This window comes from Entelurus aequoreus, linkage group LG21 (assembly GCF_033978785.1).
Source record: "Entelurus aequoreus isolate RoL-2023_Sb linkage group LG21, RoL_Eaeq_v1.1, whole genome shotgun sequence".
NCBI lineage: Eukaryota > Metazoa > Chordata > Actinopteri > Syngnathiformes > Syngnathidae > Entelurus > Entelurus aequoreus.
The window spans coordinates 12,682,624-12,701,197 of NC_084751.1; the positions used below are offsets into that span (position 1 = coordinate 12,682,624).

At 39.0% G+C, this 18,574-nt stretch overlaps 3 protein-coding genes across 4 annotated transcripts in view; 1 reads left to right on the top strand and 2 right to left on the bottom strand.

The window, feature by feature from the left end:
• Positions 1–1,109: 1,109 nt before the first annotated feature.
• Positions 1,110–3,866, bottom strand: LOC133638915 (C3a anaphylatoxin chemotactic receptor-like). Of its 2 annotated transcripts, none has more exons than XM_062031956.1 (2): positions 3,595–3,866; positions 1,110–3,496 (listed from the first exon to the last, which is right to left on the bottom strand). In XM_062031956.1, exons 1-2 carry the CDS (start codon positions 3,615–3,617, stop codon positions 2,449–2,451), a joined length of 1,071 nt encoding a protein of 356 aa, XP_061887940.1. In that variant the 5' UTR covers positions 3,618–3,866; the 3' UTR covers positions 1,110–2,448. The 2 variants fall into 2 exon arrangements, with proteins under 2 accessions (XP_061887940.1, XP_061887941.1); XM_062031957.1 differs by having other exon boundaries at positions 1,110–3,472; positions 3,554–3,866.
• Positions 3,867–8,022: 4,156 nt separating this feature from the next.
• Positions 8,023–11,355, top strand: LOC133638916 (iron-sulfur cluster assembly scaffold protein IscU-like). The gene is made up of 5 exons (XM_062031958.1): positions 8,023–8,217; positions 9,344–9,457; positions 10,005–10,115; positions 10,203–10,281; positions 11,020–11,355. Exons 1-5 carry the CDS (start codon positions 8,113–8,115, stop codon positions 11,109–11,111), a joined length of 501 nt encoding a protein of 166 aa, XP_061887942.1. The 5' UTR covers positions 8,023–8,112; the 3' UTR covers positions 11,112–11,355.
• Positions 11,356–13,228: 1,873 nt separating this feature from the next.
• LOC133638917 (transmembrane protein 119-like) overlaps positions 13,229–18,574 on the bottom strand; it is a 5,776-nt gene continuing 430 nt past the window's right edge. The window contains exon 2 of the mRNA XM_062031959.1: positions 13,229–14,343. Within this exon, the coding sequence (XP_061887943.1) occupies positions 13,592–14,329 (738 nt within the window). The 5' untranslated portion in view covers positions 14,330–14,343 and the 3' untranslated portion in view covers positions 13,229–13,591. The remainder of the gene's footprint in view (positions 14,344–18,574) is intronic.

The following is an 18,574-nucleotide window of genomic DNA, read 5'->3' on the forward strand; positions in this document are numbered from 1 at the left end:
TATTGAATGAATAGAGAATTGGGGAAAAATCGTTTTTGAATCGAGAATCGTGTTGAATGGAAAAAAAAAATCGATTTTGAATCGAATCGTGGGACACCCAAAGATGTACAGCCCTAGTAATAAGGCTGTTAAAAGGTAATTTAATAAAAAATCAGACTATTCACATTTTCGAGTTAGGATTAAATTACTCACGTTAGCATTTGTTGAAGAAAAGACTACAATGTTTGTACGCAAGTGCAATTTTATTGTCATCCACTAACCACGTTAAACCCAGATTCCGATCTAACAAAGGTCTTAACTCATTCTCCTTCTATGCCACATCAATATGGAATGCACTCCCAACAGGTGTAAAAGAAAGGGCATCTCTATCCTCCTTCAAAACCGCACTAAAACAACACCTCCAGTCAACCTCAACCCTTGACTAACACCTTCCCCCTTCCACATCCCACCTCCCCGGATTGTAAATAACCAAATGTAAATAATCAAATGTTTATACTTGTTCTTATGCTTTCTGAACTCACTATGTTCTCTGCTTGCTGTACATATCCTACCAAGTCACACCTACACTGTTTCAATGTCCATTTCTCTGATGATGCAATTGTTGATGACTGAAGTGCTGATATCAACTAAACCCTCCTCATCCCAACCCCCGGATTGTAAATATTGTAAATAATGTAAATAATTCAATGTACATACTCTGATGATTAACTTGTGTGATGACTGCATTATGATGATAGTATATATTTGTACCATGAATTGATTTAAGTGGACCCCGACTTAAACAAGTTGAAAAACTTATTTGGGTGTTACCATTTAGTGGTCAATTGTACGGAATATGTACTGTGCAATCCATCAATCAATCAATCAATCAATCCAGGAACGTTTTTATGCATTTTACTTAAGTGCATGTCATTTATTTGCACAGCGTTTTATCTAAAGTTATTTCAGGCTGTATTTGCCAGTGAGCACACCAGTCGGTGTCTCCTCACTCATTGTTGAATACTTAGGCCCCTTCTACACTAAGGTTATCCAGGGTAAATCCCACCTCACCTTATCCGTGTCCACACACACACAATGGTCGTTTAAGACCCCCTCAACCCTTCCGTCCGTCGGCGCAACGCGACCTAGTACGCATGCGGGAAAAAATATATTTTCATGAACACAATTATTTTAAAAATGGAAGATGCTGTTGCTGTTAAACTGATGAGTAAAATCATGATCTCTTTCAGACCGTGTTTTTGTGACGTCATGTGATCCGTGTCGGATGAGGAAGAGAGTGGCTGGAGTATAAAAATTAAACACTATTGATTGGAAACAGCATCTTTTCACAATTAAGTTGAAGGGGCACCAAAGGATTGAGGTTAGGTCAGGGGTCGGCAACCCAAAATGTTGAAGGAAAAAAAATTATCTGCCTGGAGCTGCAAAAAGTTAAAAGCCTTATATAGGTCTTATTATGAAGGCAACACATTATATAAGTGTCTATATTAGCTATAATAGCCTACTAATTAAATGACGATGTGTCGGCTGACACAAATCTTCGTTAACATAAATGTTGAAATGTAATATTTATTCTACACATTTTTACAACATTGGAAAACATTAATAAAACAGAGGCCTCTCAGACGGTGAGATAAATCCTGGAAATGACTGTCTTAGAATGGCTAAAGTATGGATGAGTGTGTGTGTTCTTCCAATGGATTTCTTACAATCTTTGCAAGCCGGGTAGCGTTTGCTGTGGTCTGGAACAACATGGTACACAAACAACTATAAGAAATGCAGCCAATATTACATATAATGTGTAATGTGTCATGCGACATGCAGATATAAATTAAATACACAGAGGAGATAAGTAAAGGAAATTTAATGATCTCAGATATACCTCCAAAGGAGGCATAATGATGGAATATGTACATACAGCTAGCCTAAATAGCATGTTAGCATCGATTAGCTTGCAGTCATGCACTGACCAAATATGCCTGATTAGCACTCCACACATGTCGATAACATCAACAAAGCTCACCTGTGTGTGTTCACGCACAGTAAAAAACGTTTGGTGGACAAAATGAGACAAAGGAGTGGCAGCATCAGAGAAACATGTAAACAAACTACGGTGAGTTCAAGGACCGCCAAAATTTGCAGGACAAAACGGCGCTCGCCAAATACTCTAATCAGTGAAGCATGTTTAATTTAAACAGTGGGATTGCTAACAATTAGGACGGTTTGTGTCAGGTTTGTCCTTCTAAAGAAACCATATTAAAACTAAAAATATATGTTTCCCCCGTCATAGATTTTACGGCGCTAAAGACCTCTTTAGAGGCTCTAGAGCCGCGGGTTGCAGACCCCCGGGTTAGGTTAATACTATGTATTTCACCAAAACAATTTGTTTTACAGAAGGAATACTAAGAATCATGGAACCATCCCAATGACTGACATGTTTTGTGCGTCCAATCAAACAGCTTGCTGCGGCTGATCCCGCCAGGAACCGAGGCCTCCGGTACGAAAATCCTCCGCCATCACCGACTCAAACCTCTGCGTCAGCGAGCTCCTCAGGATTTGACTGAAATCGTTTCCGACGAAAATGTAGAGAACCGGGGCTACGAAGCTGTTTGAGGCCGCCAGAGTCACCCCTACTTTCATCCCGGTGCGAAAACTCTCCAGGGTGCGGGACTTCATGTGTATCTCCAGGAGGACAAACGTGTGGTAAGGAACCCAGCAGACAAAAAAGCACAAGATGAGCGCCGCCATGATCTTGTAGGGCTTGGTGGACTTGATGCTCATGCCTCTTAGCTTGGCGCCGAGCACCGTGCTGCACAGTACGATGGCGAGGAAAGGGAGCAGGAACCCGCAGGTGAAGCGAGTGAGCACCACCGCCTTGTGTCCGGGCACGTCGGCGTAATGCATGACGCACAGGGTGACGGCTCCGTGCGGGGCGGTGCTCCGGTGGATCAGCGAGGGCAAGGTCAGGAGCGCCGAGAGGAGCCAGGTGAGGACCACGAGCGCAGAGGCCCGCCGCACCGTGCGGTGGTTGCGCGACCACACGGGAAAGGACGCCACCACGCAGCGATCGACGCTGATCAGAACCAAGAGAAAGACGCTGCTGTACATGTTGAGGAACAGAGCGGAGGACATGAGCTTACACAGCACCAGTCCAAAGGGCCAGTGCGAGGTCATCATGTAGATCAGTTCCAGGGGCAGGAAGATGCAAAACAGCAAGTTGGAGATGGCCAGGCTCATGTACCAAGTGGTGGGGACGGTTCTTTTCATCTTCCATCCACAGATCCAGATCACCAGCGAGTTCCCCGCCAGGCCCACGACACAAATAACGACGTTGAAAGCCACCAGAAGAGATGTGAAAGCAGACCGAGGACCGCTGAAGTTCAGCGGGCCGAATTTGGTGAAGTTTTTCTCGGTCTCGTTCTCCGCAGTGTAATCATCGTATTCTCTGTAATCCACACTCATCTCGGCCAGTCTCCTGGAATATTCACACAAACACCGTCTGTGGACGTCACACACAAGACAGGATCAGTACGCTTCATCAAAGAAAAGTACTCACTTTTTTGTGTCTCGATGCGATCAGAAGTGATCCCGACTTACATTTTTTTTTTGCTGACTCCCATCCAACTGTGCAACTTCCCACTTCTTGTTTCCTGGGCAGTGCCTGACCGAAAGCCGCACAGACTGAATTTATTTGGTGCAAATATAATTCTGCCTTACTCAGATGGAGCCATGTGAACAAAGAAAAAACAAAGCTTTCCTATATTCTTATAGAATTGGGTATTATAGTATTGGGTATCACCCTTGATTAATCCTCACTAAAAACACTTACTAGGTTTTTAAAAAGGTGTGTAGTGCTCTCCCAAAGCTTGGAAATGTGCTCCAGCAGGGTGAGAGAGAAACTTCCTGATGTCTTTCATGTGTGTACAATATAAAGACTGGTTGAAGTCTTTGAAGGTTAAAAATGGCATCAGCAGAAAAAAGAAGTAGTAATATATAGTAAATATTATAAATTACGATTCGTAAAAGCCAACAGGGGTCAAAGTTAGGACCACAGTCCGGATTGTGCAGGGGGGTGGGGGGGTAATATATGTTAGCTAACTAGACAATCAGAAGGACAGTGGCTATACAGCAGGGGTGTCAAACGTAAGGCCCGTGGGCCGGATCAGGCCCGTGAACAGGTTTTATCCGGCCCGCGGGATGAGTTTACTAAGTATAAAAATGAGCCGAAATTTTTGAATGAAAGAAACTGCTGTTTTAATTGTGTCCACTAGATGTCACAATAGCAATTATTTGTGTCTTTCTAGATTATGCTACATATGTAAAAAAATAAAAAAAATATACTACACGATGTAAGCAAACTACATAAATAACATCCTGTAATTAGGTTTTTATATTATTTTTTTAATAATAATAATAATAATAGATTTGATTTGTAAAAAGCACTTTACATAGAGTAAACAACCTCAAAGTGCTACAGTGTATTAAAAAAATAAAATAAAATAAATAAATAAATTAGAAAAAATAAAAAGATAATAAAAAATAAATAAAAACTAGAACAGCTAAATAGCTAAAACTAGTATGCATATATCTAAAAAAAAAAAAAAAAAAAGGCTTTTTTAAAAAGAAGGGTTTTTAAGCCTTTTTTAAAAGCATCCACAGTCTGTGGTGCCCTCAGGTGGTCAGGGAGAGTGTTCCACAGACTAGGAGCAGCGGAGCAGAAAGCCCGGTCTCCCATTGTTCACTGAAGTTGTCTTTATTTTTAAGTTATCGTGCCGTGATTTTACCGGTCCGGCCCACTTGGGAGTAGATTTTTCTCCATGTGGCCCCCCATTTAAAATGAGTTTGACACCCCTGCTATACAGTATTATACAAGTCTAAATTTAGTTGAGCTTTTACAACCCAATTTTGTGTAGCCCACCTTCGTGAAATGTGTGGGACTTTTATCCAAAGCGACATACATAAAAAATACATACAAAACAATCACTGTAAACATTATCATTTAAGGGAATAATGTAATACAAAATATCAATACAAAGTGTCAAGACCGAATAAACAGCAACAGAGATACAGTCTATAGGTCCCTAAGATATATAGATATCTAATGTATTCATACATTGTTTGTGTAGGATATACGCATGTATATATAACCTCATCATATTGTTTCTTCAATTTGACCGTTTTTCCCCCCTTTCTCTGGGATTATATTCCCAGTTTTGATCTCGGACGTCTGGTCACTTATAGCTAGTGTGCCGTGGGATACAGTCTGGTGTGCCGTGGGAGATAATCTAATTTCACCTATTTGGGTTAAAAATATTTTTTGCAAAGCAGTAATTAGAGTCTGCAAATGATGTGTTGTTGTTGAGTGTCGGTGCTGTCTAGAGCTCGGCAGAGTAACCGTGTAATACTCTTCCATATCAGTAGGTGGCAGCCGGTAGCTATTTGCTTTGTAGATGTCGGAAACAGCGGGAGGCAGTGTGTAGGTAAAAAAGCTGTCTAATGCTTAAACCAAAAATAAACAAAAGGTGAGTGCCCCTAAGAAAAGGCATTGGAGCTCAGGGAAGGCTATGCAGAACAAAACTAAAACTGAACTGGCTACAAAGTAAACAAAAACAGAATGCTGGACGACAGCAAAGACTTACTGTGGAGCAAAGACAATGTACATCCGAACATGACATGACAATCAACAATGTCCACACAAAGACGGATAAAAACAACTGAAAAACAACTCCTCCAACACGAACATTATTGTTTTTGCACTTTTTGGCTTCTTATTAAATAACTTTTTTTAATAGATTCAATCTTGCACGTGGAAACTTTAAGTGTGGGCTTTAGTTGATACAACACTCCCGTCAGGGGGTGCATTCTACGGCGGGGGTGCATTATCCGGCACAACAGCGGCGCATGGACGTCATTTGTAAGTAAAGGTAAGACCATAATAACATTTTTTTTTTATTAAATGTGCTTTTTTGTGTGCTACAGTTTGTATGTGTAAAGTTAAAGTTAAGTTAAAGTACCAATGATTGTCACACACACTAGGTGTAATGAAATTTGTCCTCTGCATTTGACCCATCCCCTTGTTCACCCCCTAGGACAGGGGTCACCAACGCGGTGCCCGCGGGCACCAGGTAGCCCGTAAGGACCAGATGAGTAGCCCGCTGGCCTGTTCTAAAAATAGCTCAAATAGCAGCACTTACCAGTGAGCTGCCTCTATTTTTTAAATGTTATTTATTTACTAGCAAGCTGGTCTCGCTTTGCCCGACATTTTTAATTCTAAGAGAGACAAAACTCAAATAGAATTTGAAAATCCAAGAAAATATTTTAAAGACTTGGTCTTCACTTGTTTAAATAAATTCATTAATTTTTTTACTTTGCTTCTTATAACTTTCAGAAAGACAATTTTAGAGAAAAAATACAACCTTAAAAATGATTTTAGGATTTTTAAACACATATACATTTTTACCTTTTAAATTCCTTCCTCTTCTTTCCTGACAATTTAAATCAATGTTCAAGTAAATTTATTTTTTTTATTGTAAAGAATAATAAATACATTTTAATTTAATTCTTCATTTTAGCTTCTGTTTTTTCGACGAAGAATATTTGTGAAATATTTCTTCAAACTTATTATGATTAAAATTCAAAAAAATGATTCTGGCAAATCTAGAAAATCTGTAGAATCAAATTTAAATCTTATTTCAAAGTCTTTTGAATTTCTTTGAAAATGTTTGTTCTGGAAAATATAGAAGAAATAAGTATTTGTCTTTGTTAGAAATATAGCTTGGTCCAATTTGTTATATATTCTAACAAAGTGCAGATCGAATTTTAACCTATTTAAAACATGTCATCAAAATTCTAAAATTAATCTTAATCAGGAAAAATTACTAATGATGTTCCATAAATTCTTTTTTTAATTTTTTCAAAAATATTCGAATTAGCTAGTTTTTCTCTTCTTTTTTTTGGTTGAATTTTGAATTTTAAAGAGTCGAAATTGAAGATAAACTATGTTTCAAAATTTAATTGTCATTTTTTGTGTGTTTTCTCTTCTTTTAAACCGTTCAATTAAGTGTAAATATCATTAATTATTAATAATAACATAGAGTTAAAGGTAAATTGAGCAAATTGGCTATTTCTGGCAATTTATTTAAGTGTGTATCAAACTGGTAGCCCTTCGCATTAATCAGTACCCAAGAAGTAGCTCTTGGTTTCAAAAAGGTTGGTGACCCCTGCCCTAGGAGGTGAGGGGAGCAGCGGCGCCGCGTCCGGGAATCATTTTTGGTGATTTAACCCCCAATTCCAACCCTTAAAGCTGAGTGCCAAGCAGGGAAGAATGCTGGTATGACCTTTTAAACACAACTCGTTAACTGCTGCCAATCAAATGGTGAATAAGATACTCTTTAGGGTTCATATGTTTGTAAATCTGACTGTGATGAAGTCAGTGCCTCACCAGCCACGAACCTCACCGCACGTCACTGCAGTACACCTATTGAGACAAGAGCTATAGTAACGCATGCTTGCATGCTTTAAACTTAAGTCATATCCAATAATTGCGACAACGACTCTTTACTGTCAACTGAGTTTCGTTTTTTAATGATTTCTGCTGTTGGTGTGCCTCCGCATTTTTTAAACGCCAAAAATGTGCCTTGGCTCAAAAAAGGTTGAAAAACACTGACTTATAGCATATAAGAATATCCTATTACTGTCGAGCAAACTATGAATAATAAAACACTCCAAAACATGTGTCCTTTATCATAGCTACACGTATGACCAAAAAACGCGTGAAAATCAGTGGTATTCAGTGAGGTAAGATGAATTAAATGCGCTGACAGTTCATTGCTGCTGCCAAAATGAATTGCACTGAGTGGAGCGGATCACCACTCCAAGATGGCGGCCTCGCGTCTCGTCAGCGCCAGTGGGCAGTGGCGCTCGACGCTGCGTCTACTTATAAGATGTCTATGATTACATTGATTACCGAATGTTGTGAAACTCCTGACATGCGCAGTACACTATAAAGCCACGCCCCCTTTGCTGTGACGTAGACTCCGAAGCTTGTACGGAGCCGCTTTCTTTGAAACTGCGTCACTTGTCTTCACTACTCTTGTTGTTCCACACTGCAGTACGATGGCGGCCACTCTGGTCAAAAAATGCCTCATAAGTCCTCTAACTTTGCTCTCCAGGAGGCTCTCTGTTCCGGAGTTCTTCTCCCAGTGCTTCTACCACGAGAAGGTAAACCAGCTTTTTATCTTTAAAAAAAAAAAAAAAAAAACTACTTAATGGCGACGGTGTGTACGTTAGCTAACAGCTAGCTAATGACAACAAGTGTCACATTAGCTGACCTTGTTTTGTAAATAAAGTTGCTATGTTTGTTTGTGTTTGACGTTAACGCAAAAAGCAAAACGTAACACGAAGCCAAACCTGCTGCTTACTTGGAGGTTAAGACTGAAAACTGAAAAGTTTATCAACACAAATTGTTATGACATCCGTCCATTTTCTACCGCTTGTCCCACATATATGTTGTTATTGTTAATTGTGGATGCTGCTTTAACCTTCAAAGGTCTCCAGCCTGATGTAACATGCACACGTTATGTCACCTTGTAATTTCATAGAACCGTTGGTTTATGTTGTTTTCTGTTTAAAATACATGTTTAGTGACCTGCTCAGTGGCCTTGTGGTTAGTGTCCGCCCTGAGATCGGTAGGTCGTGAGTTCAAACCCCGGCTGAGTCTTACCAAAGACTATAAAAATAGGACCCATTACCTCCCTGCTTAGCACTAAGCATCAAGGGTTGGAATTGGTGGTTGAATCACCAAAATGATTCTGGGGCGCAGCCACCGCTGCTGCTCACTGCTCCCCTCACCTCCCATGGGGTGAACAAGGGGATGGGTCAAATGCAGAGGTTAATTTCACCACACCTAGTGTGTGTGTGACATTCATTGGTAATCATAAGTCCCAAGTACCCATAGTCCCCTAAATGGACATTAACACCAAAAACTTAACATGTGTTGCACATTTGTAATGTATACTTAACTATCCAAAAAGCACAGCTTATCCAACAACGAAACATGTTGTAATAATTGTACTATTATATGGATAATATGCAGGAGTAGTATAATACTGCATTGGTCAGAGTGACTTGGCAGAAAAGAGAGGAAGGTGACCGGAAGCTGCAGTTGCTATGACAAATCCTGTCCTAATCAGTTTAATTCATTGTCCCTTACGCAAGGCTGAAAACACGCATTTGTGTAAACAGTGGCCGGCAAGCTCCTACTTAGCTGAAGACAGAAAGCAACTTGACGTATGGATTCAACAAATGGAGGATTCCGTTGTATGATGTATTTTTTCCTGTGTTTCAGGTGGTGGACCACTATGAGAACCCGAGGAATGTGGGAAACTTGGACAAAAACTCCAGGAAGGTCGGCACTGGTTTGGTGGGGGCCCCCGCCTGTGGAGATGTAATGAAGCTGCAGGTTTGTCACAATATACATATATACTATGGGTGTGGGAAAAAATCGATTCGAATTTGAATCGCGATTCTCACGTTGTGCGATTCAGAATCGATTCTCATTTTCAAAAAAAATCGATTTTTTAAATTTATTTAAAATAATTTTTTTTTTTTTTAATTTTAAAATGTATTTATTTAAAATATATTTTTATTAAAAAAAAAAAAAATGGATTAATCAATCCAACAAAACAATACACAGCAATACCATAACAATGCAATCCAATTCCAAAACCAAACCTGACCCAGCAACACTCAGAACTGCAATAAACAGAGCAATTGAGAGGAGACACAAACACGACACAGAACAAACCAAATGTAGTAAAACAAAAATGAATATTATCAACAACAGTATCAATATTAGTTACAATTTCAATATAGCAGTGATTAAAAATCCCTCATTGACATTATCATCAGACATTTTCTATTTGTTGTGAACTTTTGTGACCCCTGTTCATGTCGTAAAGCACATTTGACCATGTTAATTAAAGTCTTTTCATGATTGTCTCGACCAGATTGAGGTGGACGACGATGGCAAGATCGTGGACGCCAGGTTCAAAACATTTGGCTGCGGTTCTGCCATTGCCTCAAGCTCTCTGGCCACCGAGTGGGTGAAGGGAAAATCTGTGAGTCACACACAATCTAACCGGTTTTTTTTGCTCTAGACTGGAATGTTCATGTGGTCTCTGTGTACAAATTTAATCTGGTTCCAGGTGGATGAAGCCCTAATGATAAGGAACGTGGACATCGCCAAAGAGCTCAGTCTCCCACCTGTGAAACTTCACTGCTCCAGTAAGTTAACTTATCTGCAACATGATCAATGTTCACACTGCAGGGTCAGATGTCCAAATCTGATTTTTTTTGTCAAATCTGATGTTTTTAGTGGCCGTTCACATTACAAAAAAAAAAAAAGATAAAAAAATTATTTCTAATGTGAATGCAATCTGACCCGCACTCCAGACATGACATCATGGCGTCGCACGCATTGCTGTGTTTGGCAAACACTAAGAAGGCACATTTGTGGTAATTTGTGCTATCAAAGTCAACATTTTCCGAACCAATGTATTACATGTAGGAGATTAAGAAGAGGACAAGTATTTTGGCTTTGGCAGTTTTACGTTATATTTTTCTTCGATGTCTGCTTGTAAAGCAATTGTATGGGCGAGCAGTCGGAGACAGGAGTCGTGGAACTTTCATGTAAGTTCTTAAAACACATTATTTCCCCTGTTTTTTTGCTCCGTTATCAACTATTTATTTTGTAACCGTCTATTTTGCCGAATACTTGTGACGCTTATGAGGTTCTGGTCGGATGAGCGCATGAGCGTTCACATTGAGGACGCATCGTATCGGATTTATATCCACATACGAAAGAGGCCTGAATTAGATATGAAAACTTCGGAATTGCACTGTTCACATTGACATGAACAAATTTGATACAGGTTGTATGTGGGCAAATAAATGGGAGTTGATCTGTAGTGTGAACACGGCCTACGTTTATCATCACGGTGGTCACGTCTTTTGTCTCCGCAGTGCTCGCAGAGGACGCCATCAAGGCCGCCCTGGCCGACTACCGCCTTAAGCAGCATGACGACCAGCAGGTGGCAGTCAGCGCTGCTAATTAAAAGAATCCTTTTTTCTGCTGAGAAGAAATAGCACTTCCTGCAATATATAGCTAAGTAACGCCCTTTATTATCCTACTGTATGGTTAGCCTGTCACGCAAACGCACAATGGAAGCTTGTTAAGTGGCTAGCAATTATATGTTACGCTGCTTCTTGTAAAGGCTGGATGTTAACGGCCAAGGAGTAACAAGTGTTAAGAATATGAAGCACCTGGAAAAATATTAATAAAACTCACCTGAAAATATAGTCTTATGAAATAGACTCATGATTTTGCTTTTCGATAGACGATGGATCAGAATGACTTTTGGCCAACACACTTCCAACAATACAAAGTGCTGTGTAGTGCAGATTTGACACAGGCGTATTCACCAATAAATAGGCTTCCGATGACGTACGCCATCTTGTGTCAAAATTAAGCAAAGCGTGTATGCAAACACTTTTAACCAAGCACGCCTCTATTTAGTTATTTTTGTGCAAAACGGGTCAGACGTGCGTCGTGCGGGGTTGTAGAAACTGAGCGAATTCAGGACAAGGAGCCCCAAAGTACTGCAACATTCCTAAGGTTATTGTTAAGCAGGCAAAAAAAAACGCAACCTGTGGCTGGCTAGAATCTAATCGAGCTGGATTTACTCCCGATCCAGCAAAACGACACTAAAGTTTGCTCTAATCATTTTGTAGCAGGTAATGATGATGTTTTTAACCTACTCAGTGGCCTAGTGGTTAGAGTGTCCGCCCTGAGATCGGTAGGTTGTGAGTTTAAACCCCAGCCGAATCATACCAAAGACTATAAAAAATGGGACCCATTACCTCCCTGTTTGGCACTCCGCATCAAGGGTTGGAATTGGGGGTTAAATCACCAAAAATGATTCCCGGGCGCGGCACCGCTGCTGCCCACTGCTCCCCTCACCTCTCAGGGGGTGAACAAGGGGATGGGTCAAATGCAGAGGACAAATTTCACCACACCTAGTGTGTGTGTGACAATCATTGGTACTTTAATAACTTTAATTAATTTTCCTTGTTGATGATAAAGTCTGTTATATAGTCATTGAATATTGTGATTGAATGTGTTTATTAGTCTTACACAGTTGTTGTTTATTAGAGATGTCCGATAATATCGGCAGTCCGATAAATGCTTTAAAATGTAATATCGGAAATTATCGGTATCACTTTCACAAAGTAAAATGTATGACTTTTTAAAACGCCGCTGTGTACACGGATGTAGGGAGAAGTCCAGAGCGCCAATAAACCTTAAAGGCACTGCCTTTGCGTGCCGGCCCAGTCACATAATATCTACGGTTTTGCACACACACAAGTGAATGCCACACATACTTGGTCAACAGCCATACAGGTCACACTGAGGGTAGCCGTATAAACAACTTTAACACTGTTACAAATATGCGCCACACTGTGAGCCCACACCAAACAAGAATGACAAACACATTTCAGGAGAACATCTGCACCGTAACACAACATAAACACAACAGAACAAATACCCAGAACCCCTTGCAGCACTAACTCTTCCGGGACGCTACAATATACACCCCGCCCACCTCAACCTCCTCATGCTCTCTCAGGGAGAGCATGTCCCAAATTCCAAGCTGCTGTTTTGAGGCATGTTACAAAAAATAATGCACTTTGTGACTTCAATAATAAATATGGCAGTGCCATGTTGGCATTTTTTTCCATAACTTGAGTTGATTTATTTTGGAAAACCTTGTTACATTGTTTAATGCATCCAGCGGGGCATCACAACAAAATTAGGCATAATAATGTGTTAATTCCACGACTGTATGTATCGGTTGGTATCGGTAATTAAGAGTTGGACAATATCGGATATCTGCAAAAAAGCCATTATCGAACATCTCTATTGTTTATTAATATTAAGAAAAAGATCCTACCTTTATTATGTTACCCACCCAGAATGGATAACATCACAAGCGATGAGCACACATTTATCTTCCTTTTATAGCCAGTTTAATTTCCTGTACCCATCCACAAACAAAGTAATTGTATGCTTCCAGCGACTTGTAGCCCTTGAGCTCATCCAGAGTATAGGCACTTACATTGTTCACCAAATAGTTGACCATGTCCGGGTAACTTATATCAAGGTAAGATTCCAAATCAGGGGTCCATTCGCCTTTTCCCATTTTCATCTTATACAGATATTTTATCACCAATATCCCTCAATTTCAGTAAATACCTGGCTTTGCAAACCTCATCTAACGTCTGTCTGTAGGAAACTTTCACGCCCTCTTTCAAATTTCCCGAAGTTGACGACATTGTCGCAGCAAAAGTGCGAATAATATTTAGAAAACTGCCGCAGGCTAATAAAGAAAGTTACGACACACAAGATGGCAAGATACCCATAATCCTTCGCTGACGGAAACCCATGCTCTTTGCAGCTACTTCCACTCTTTTTCCGAGGGTGCGTCCATTAGCCTAACAGATAAAGAAGCGGTCTGGTCTGGCTGTAAAAGTTTGTTTAGAAGGCGGTTTTCTCCCCCGCGATGAGTTGCAGCGTCGCCGAGTCATTGTGAAGATGCAAAGACGCAGGCCGCAGACTCCTCGCCGCCTTCAAATGGGCCGCTGCAGCTGCCTCACACGCGTCCTCCTCCTCAGCAGGACTTGGCTGCTGCTCCTCATCCGGGATCACGTCTCCGTCTGGTTTGTCCTCAGGAATGCCGGCTCCCTCTGCAGTTTTTATTGGCGTCCTCAGACTCTTGGCAGCCTTCATGATGTCTGCCTGGAGCTGCTTGTGAGAGTCCACCAGCTCGCTCTCCCGCCTGGCTTCCGCTTTCTCTGGCAGCTCATAAAAGAGGCGAGCGCCTCCGGTCTTGTCCCTTAGGTCCACGTACATTTTGGACGGGAAAGAGGACGGGTAGTAGGCGTTGACCTTATGCCGCCGACTCAGGACCACCGCGCCGCACACGATGAGCAAAACGAGGAAAAGCAGAGAGGCTAAGACGAGGATAAGGAGCATGTTGTCCTCCAGAAAGTCCACCATCCTGCTCAGGAAGTCTGCTTCCTGCTGGGCGGGGCCAGCAGGTGTTGTCTGGTAGTACTGATCCCAAGAAACGCTGTTTGTGGGAAGAGAGGAGGTGACGTTGTAGAGGTCATCCACGTCGGCGCTGCCCTCGGTCGAGCTGTAAAAAGCGAGCGGTGACGCCAAGCTGCTGCTGATGACTGCGGCAGAGACGGCCATCACCTGAAGGATCTCCATTTCACCTCCAAGGTCTGAAAACATTTCATTTTATTAATGTTTTTCATTTTATCACAAATATTCAACTTTTTTGACATGAAACGCAAAGGTGACATCACGGACGAGAAAAGCAATGATGCAGCCGCGATGTCATGACATCGCCTCAGAAGCACTGAACGAGCGTCCAATGACCCAATCACCGATACCGCTCACAACCACCAGGGAACATTTGACCGTTTGTTAGATCTGCTTTCAACTCATTGAGCAAAGGTAACAAATCAAGATGGACGCCACATGGCATACTATGAGGAAGCATTTGATTTCCTCCAGCCTATCTGTGAGAAAAAGTATAATAATGAAGAAGTTATGTAAATTCAAAAAAGGTATTTTTGGTAAATCAATAGTATACATATAATGACACTAAAGCAGTGATTCTAAAACTGGTACATATATACATACACATAAAGCAATATATATATATATATATATGTATGTGTGTGTGTGTATATATAGATAGTATATATCTATCTATTTACGGTATCTTATCTATCTACGGTATCTAATGTTGGTCATTATGGTGGTACTTGATGAATACTTAGGTCTACTACACTACTGTATTTTAATGTCATTATGGTGGTACTTAATTAATACTCAGGTTTACTACACTACTGTATTTTAATGTTGTCATTATGGTGGTACTTGATGAATATCTTAGGCCTACTACACTACTGTATTTTAATGTCATTATGGTAGGACTTAATTCTTAGGTCTACTACACTACTGTATTTTATTTTTTGTCATTATGGTGGTACTTGATGAATACTTAGGTCTACTATACTACTGTATTTTAATGTCATTATGGTGGTACTTGATGAATACTTAGGTCTACTACACTACTGTATTTTAATGTTTTCATTAAGGTGGTACTTGATGAATACTTAGGTCTACTACACTACTATATATTAATGTTGTCATTATGGTGGTACTTGATGAATACTTAGGTCTACTACACTACTGTATTTTAATGTTGTCATTATGGTGGTACTTAATGAATACTTAGGTCTACTACACTACTGTATTTTAATGTTGTCATTATGGTGGTACTTAATGAATACTTAGGTCTACTACACTACTGTATTTTAATGTCATTATGGTGGTACTTAATGAATACTTAGGTCTACTACACTACTGTATTTTAATGTTTTCATTAAGGTGGTACTTAATGAATACTTAGGCCTACTACACTACTATTTATTAATGTTGTCATTATGGTGATACTTGATGAATACTTAGGTCTACTACACTACTGTATTTCAATGTTGGTCATTATGGTGGTACTTGATGAATACTTAGGTCTACTACACTACTGTATTTTAATGTTGTCATTATGGTGGTACTTAATAAATACTTAGGTCTACTATACTACTGTATTTTAATGTCATTATGGTGGTACTTAATGAATACTTAGGTCTACTACACTACTGTATTTTAATGTTGTCATTATGGTGGTACTTAATAAATACTTAGGTCTACTATACTACTGTATTTTAATGTCATTATGGTGGTACTTAATAAATACTTAGGTCTACTATACTACTGTATTTTAATGTCATTATGGTGGTACTTAATGAATACTTAGGTCTACTATACTACTGTATTTTAATGTCATTATGGTGGTACTTGGAGAACCGAGATTTTTCTGAGGTGGTTTTTGGTGAAAAAAGTTTAAGAACCACCGCACTAAAGCATTTGATTCATTATTTTACATCACGATAAGGATGCATGTGATTTCTCTCAGCCAATCAGTGAGGAAAATGACAATAATAAATGTTGGTCAATTATGTACATTCTAAAAAGTAAAGTACATTATTACGATAAATTAATTATTTTATAGCAATTATTAATCTTACCCTTTTCAAATCACCGCATGTATGTTATACACAGTAGTAAAATTAAGTACTATAATTGTACTTGGACTACAATAATCAATTTAATTGTTACAAATATTTCAGTCTTCTGTAAAGCTAATAGAATAATGTTAAAAAATAGCCACCATTCTTTAGTAGGACAGGCATGTTATTTTTCCGTCTAAAGTCGGAATTCCGTCTTTTTTAATCTCGGGGGGAAAAAAAAAAATTATCTCCCGTTTTTCCGTTTTTTTTCCGACCCTAAATCAAGATTCGAGACGTAGTTTATATTACGCCGTAGTTGATTGGTCGATATATTCCTTGTGACCAATCAGGACATCTGTTATGAATGATGACGTTAATAACGTCATCATTCATAATGGTTACTACGGCCATTTTCTATATGTAAACAATGTCGGTTCTCGAGAGAAAGGACGCTTTACGAGTAAAAGAAATTGATAAACATGTCAAAAATAAGTTCCGATGGGACTGGATGGAAAGGGAAATCACTGATACTGTTGGGAAGAAGAAAGTTACGACTTTGTTCGGTGATTTTATTCGGAAAATCGATGGTCCCGGAAAGGTTTTGTGCACGTGGTGTCATGATAATATTGACTATGGATCGCGAGGTTTCAAGGCTTTGGAAGTACATGCGAAACGCCAAAAACATATGAAACAACTTGAAGCAAGGAAAACAAACTTTTCACTAGCTGGTACTTTTGGACGTCAACCGAAAGTGAGCAAACCTTACGGACTTCATCTTTTGTTTACATCGACAACTGCCGTAGACATGGAGAGGAAAGATCCACCCACTTCAGTTGCAGACAGGGTTGTTAATAATGAGGTAAGCTAAAAAATATTTGCTTGCGAAATACGCATGTTTGTTTTAAATATTAACCAATTATTGCTTTGCGAAATATAAATGGGTTTTTCTAAAAATAAAAAGCCACGTGAAAATATATTATGAAATTACAGAAATTCAAAGAGTCGCATTATTGATTCCAGTTAACAATTTATTTGAAATAAATTTGCATATAATACTATTTTGTAATATTAAGTTCTTATGTAGTCTGTTGAAACTATTGTCAGTGGTGTAACAATCTTGGAGGTAAATATTTTCACACTTGTTTCATGCAATATATCCGTGTCCTCACATTATTATTATTTCCTATTTTCAAATATGAGTAAACAATACTAAACATGTTTAATTGTTGTCATAAATGTATATCCTATTTTGGCGAAAATAATTAAATGTTTACATTACATTACATGAACTGAAGTAATGTGGTAATACTGTAAATAAACTGTAGATAATAACACTGATCAATGTGACACCTGTGGATGTGAAATGAACACAAGATGTAAATATTAGTGACTAAATACTGTTGGGACTGAACCATATACAGTGATTCATTAGGATAATTGGGTTATGTATGTTCTATTAATGATGTTTTCATGTCTTTAAACACTAAAATATTTTCTTCAAATGGTGCTGTCTTTGTTAATTTTAGCATGTTAAATTGGTGAAAAACCAGGCGCTTCGGGGGGCCTGGACCTGGCTGGGGGCCTTCGTCCCCCAGACCCCCGGAAATTTTTTCAGTCTTTTTCATTGTGGTCAAATCACATGCCTGGTAGGACCAGTATTTTCTTTTGTTTAAAGGCAACATTTTTACATTTGTGCAAATACTATTTTATCATGATATTTTAATAAGTTTACAGTTTATATTCATATTAAAAATATAATAAAACGATTGGCTCCAGCACCCCCTGCGATGCCGAAGGGGACAAGCGGTAGGAAATGGATGGATGGATTTTAGCAATGTTTTTAAGTTTAAAAAAAAAAAAAGCATACATATACAGTTTAGTATACATTTTTGCAATAATTGGGAAGAAAAAAATTTGGAATTTAATATATTTCATGTCAGTATAGCATTATTCTAAATATAATAATAGTATCAGGTTAAGTATATTTAAAAAATGTGTATATATACACTGTAGTACTAAATACTGTAAACATGAATAAAACCACATTCGCATGCAAGTTCTGACTTACTTTTCAGTATTTTTTTGTACATTTACGCTCTATGAAATGAAACGTGTAATTATTTTGTAAAATACTTGATGTACTTGTATTGTTAAAACACACTCATTGGCCACAGCATTAGGTACTCGTGCAATACTGGAGCAAAAACTGTAAAATGAGAGCAGACTGTGAATGTGCTGAATCACACGGAGAAATATTCACCAGATGAATAAATGTGCCAGTGTGCTTGTTGTGTTTGCTCCATTTGGTCCACATGTAACTTTATCTGGAAAAGTAGGCGGAGTTTCCTTTCCTTTTTTTTTTTTTTTTTTTATA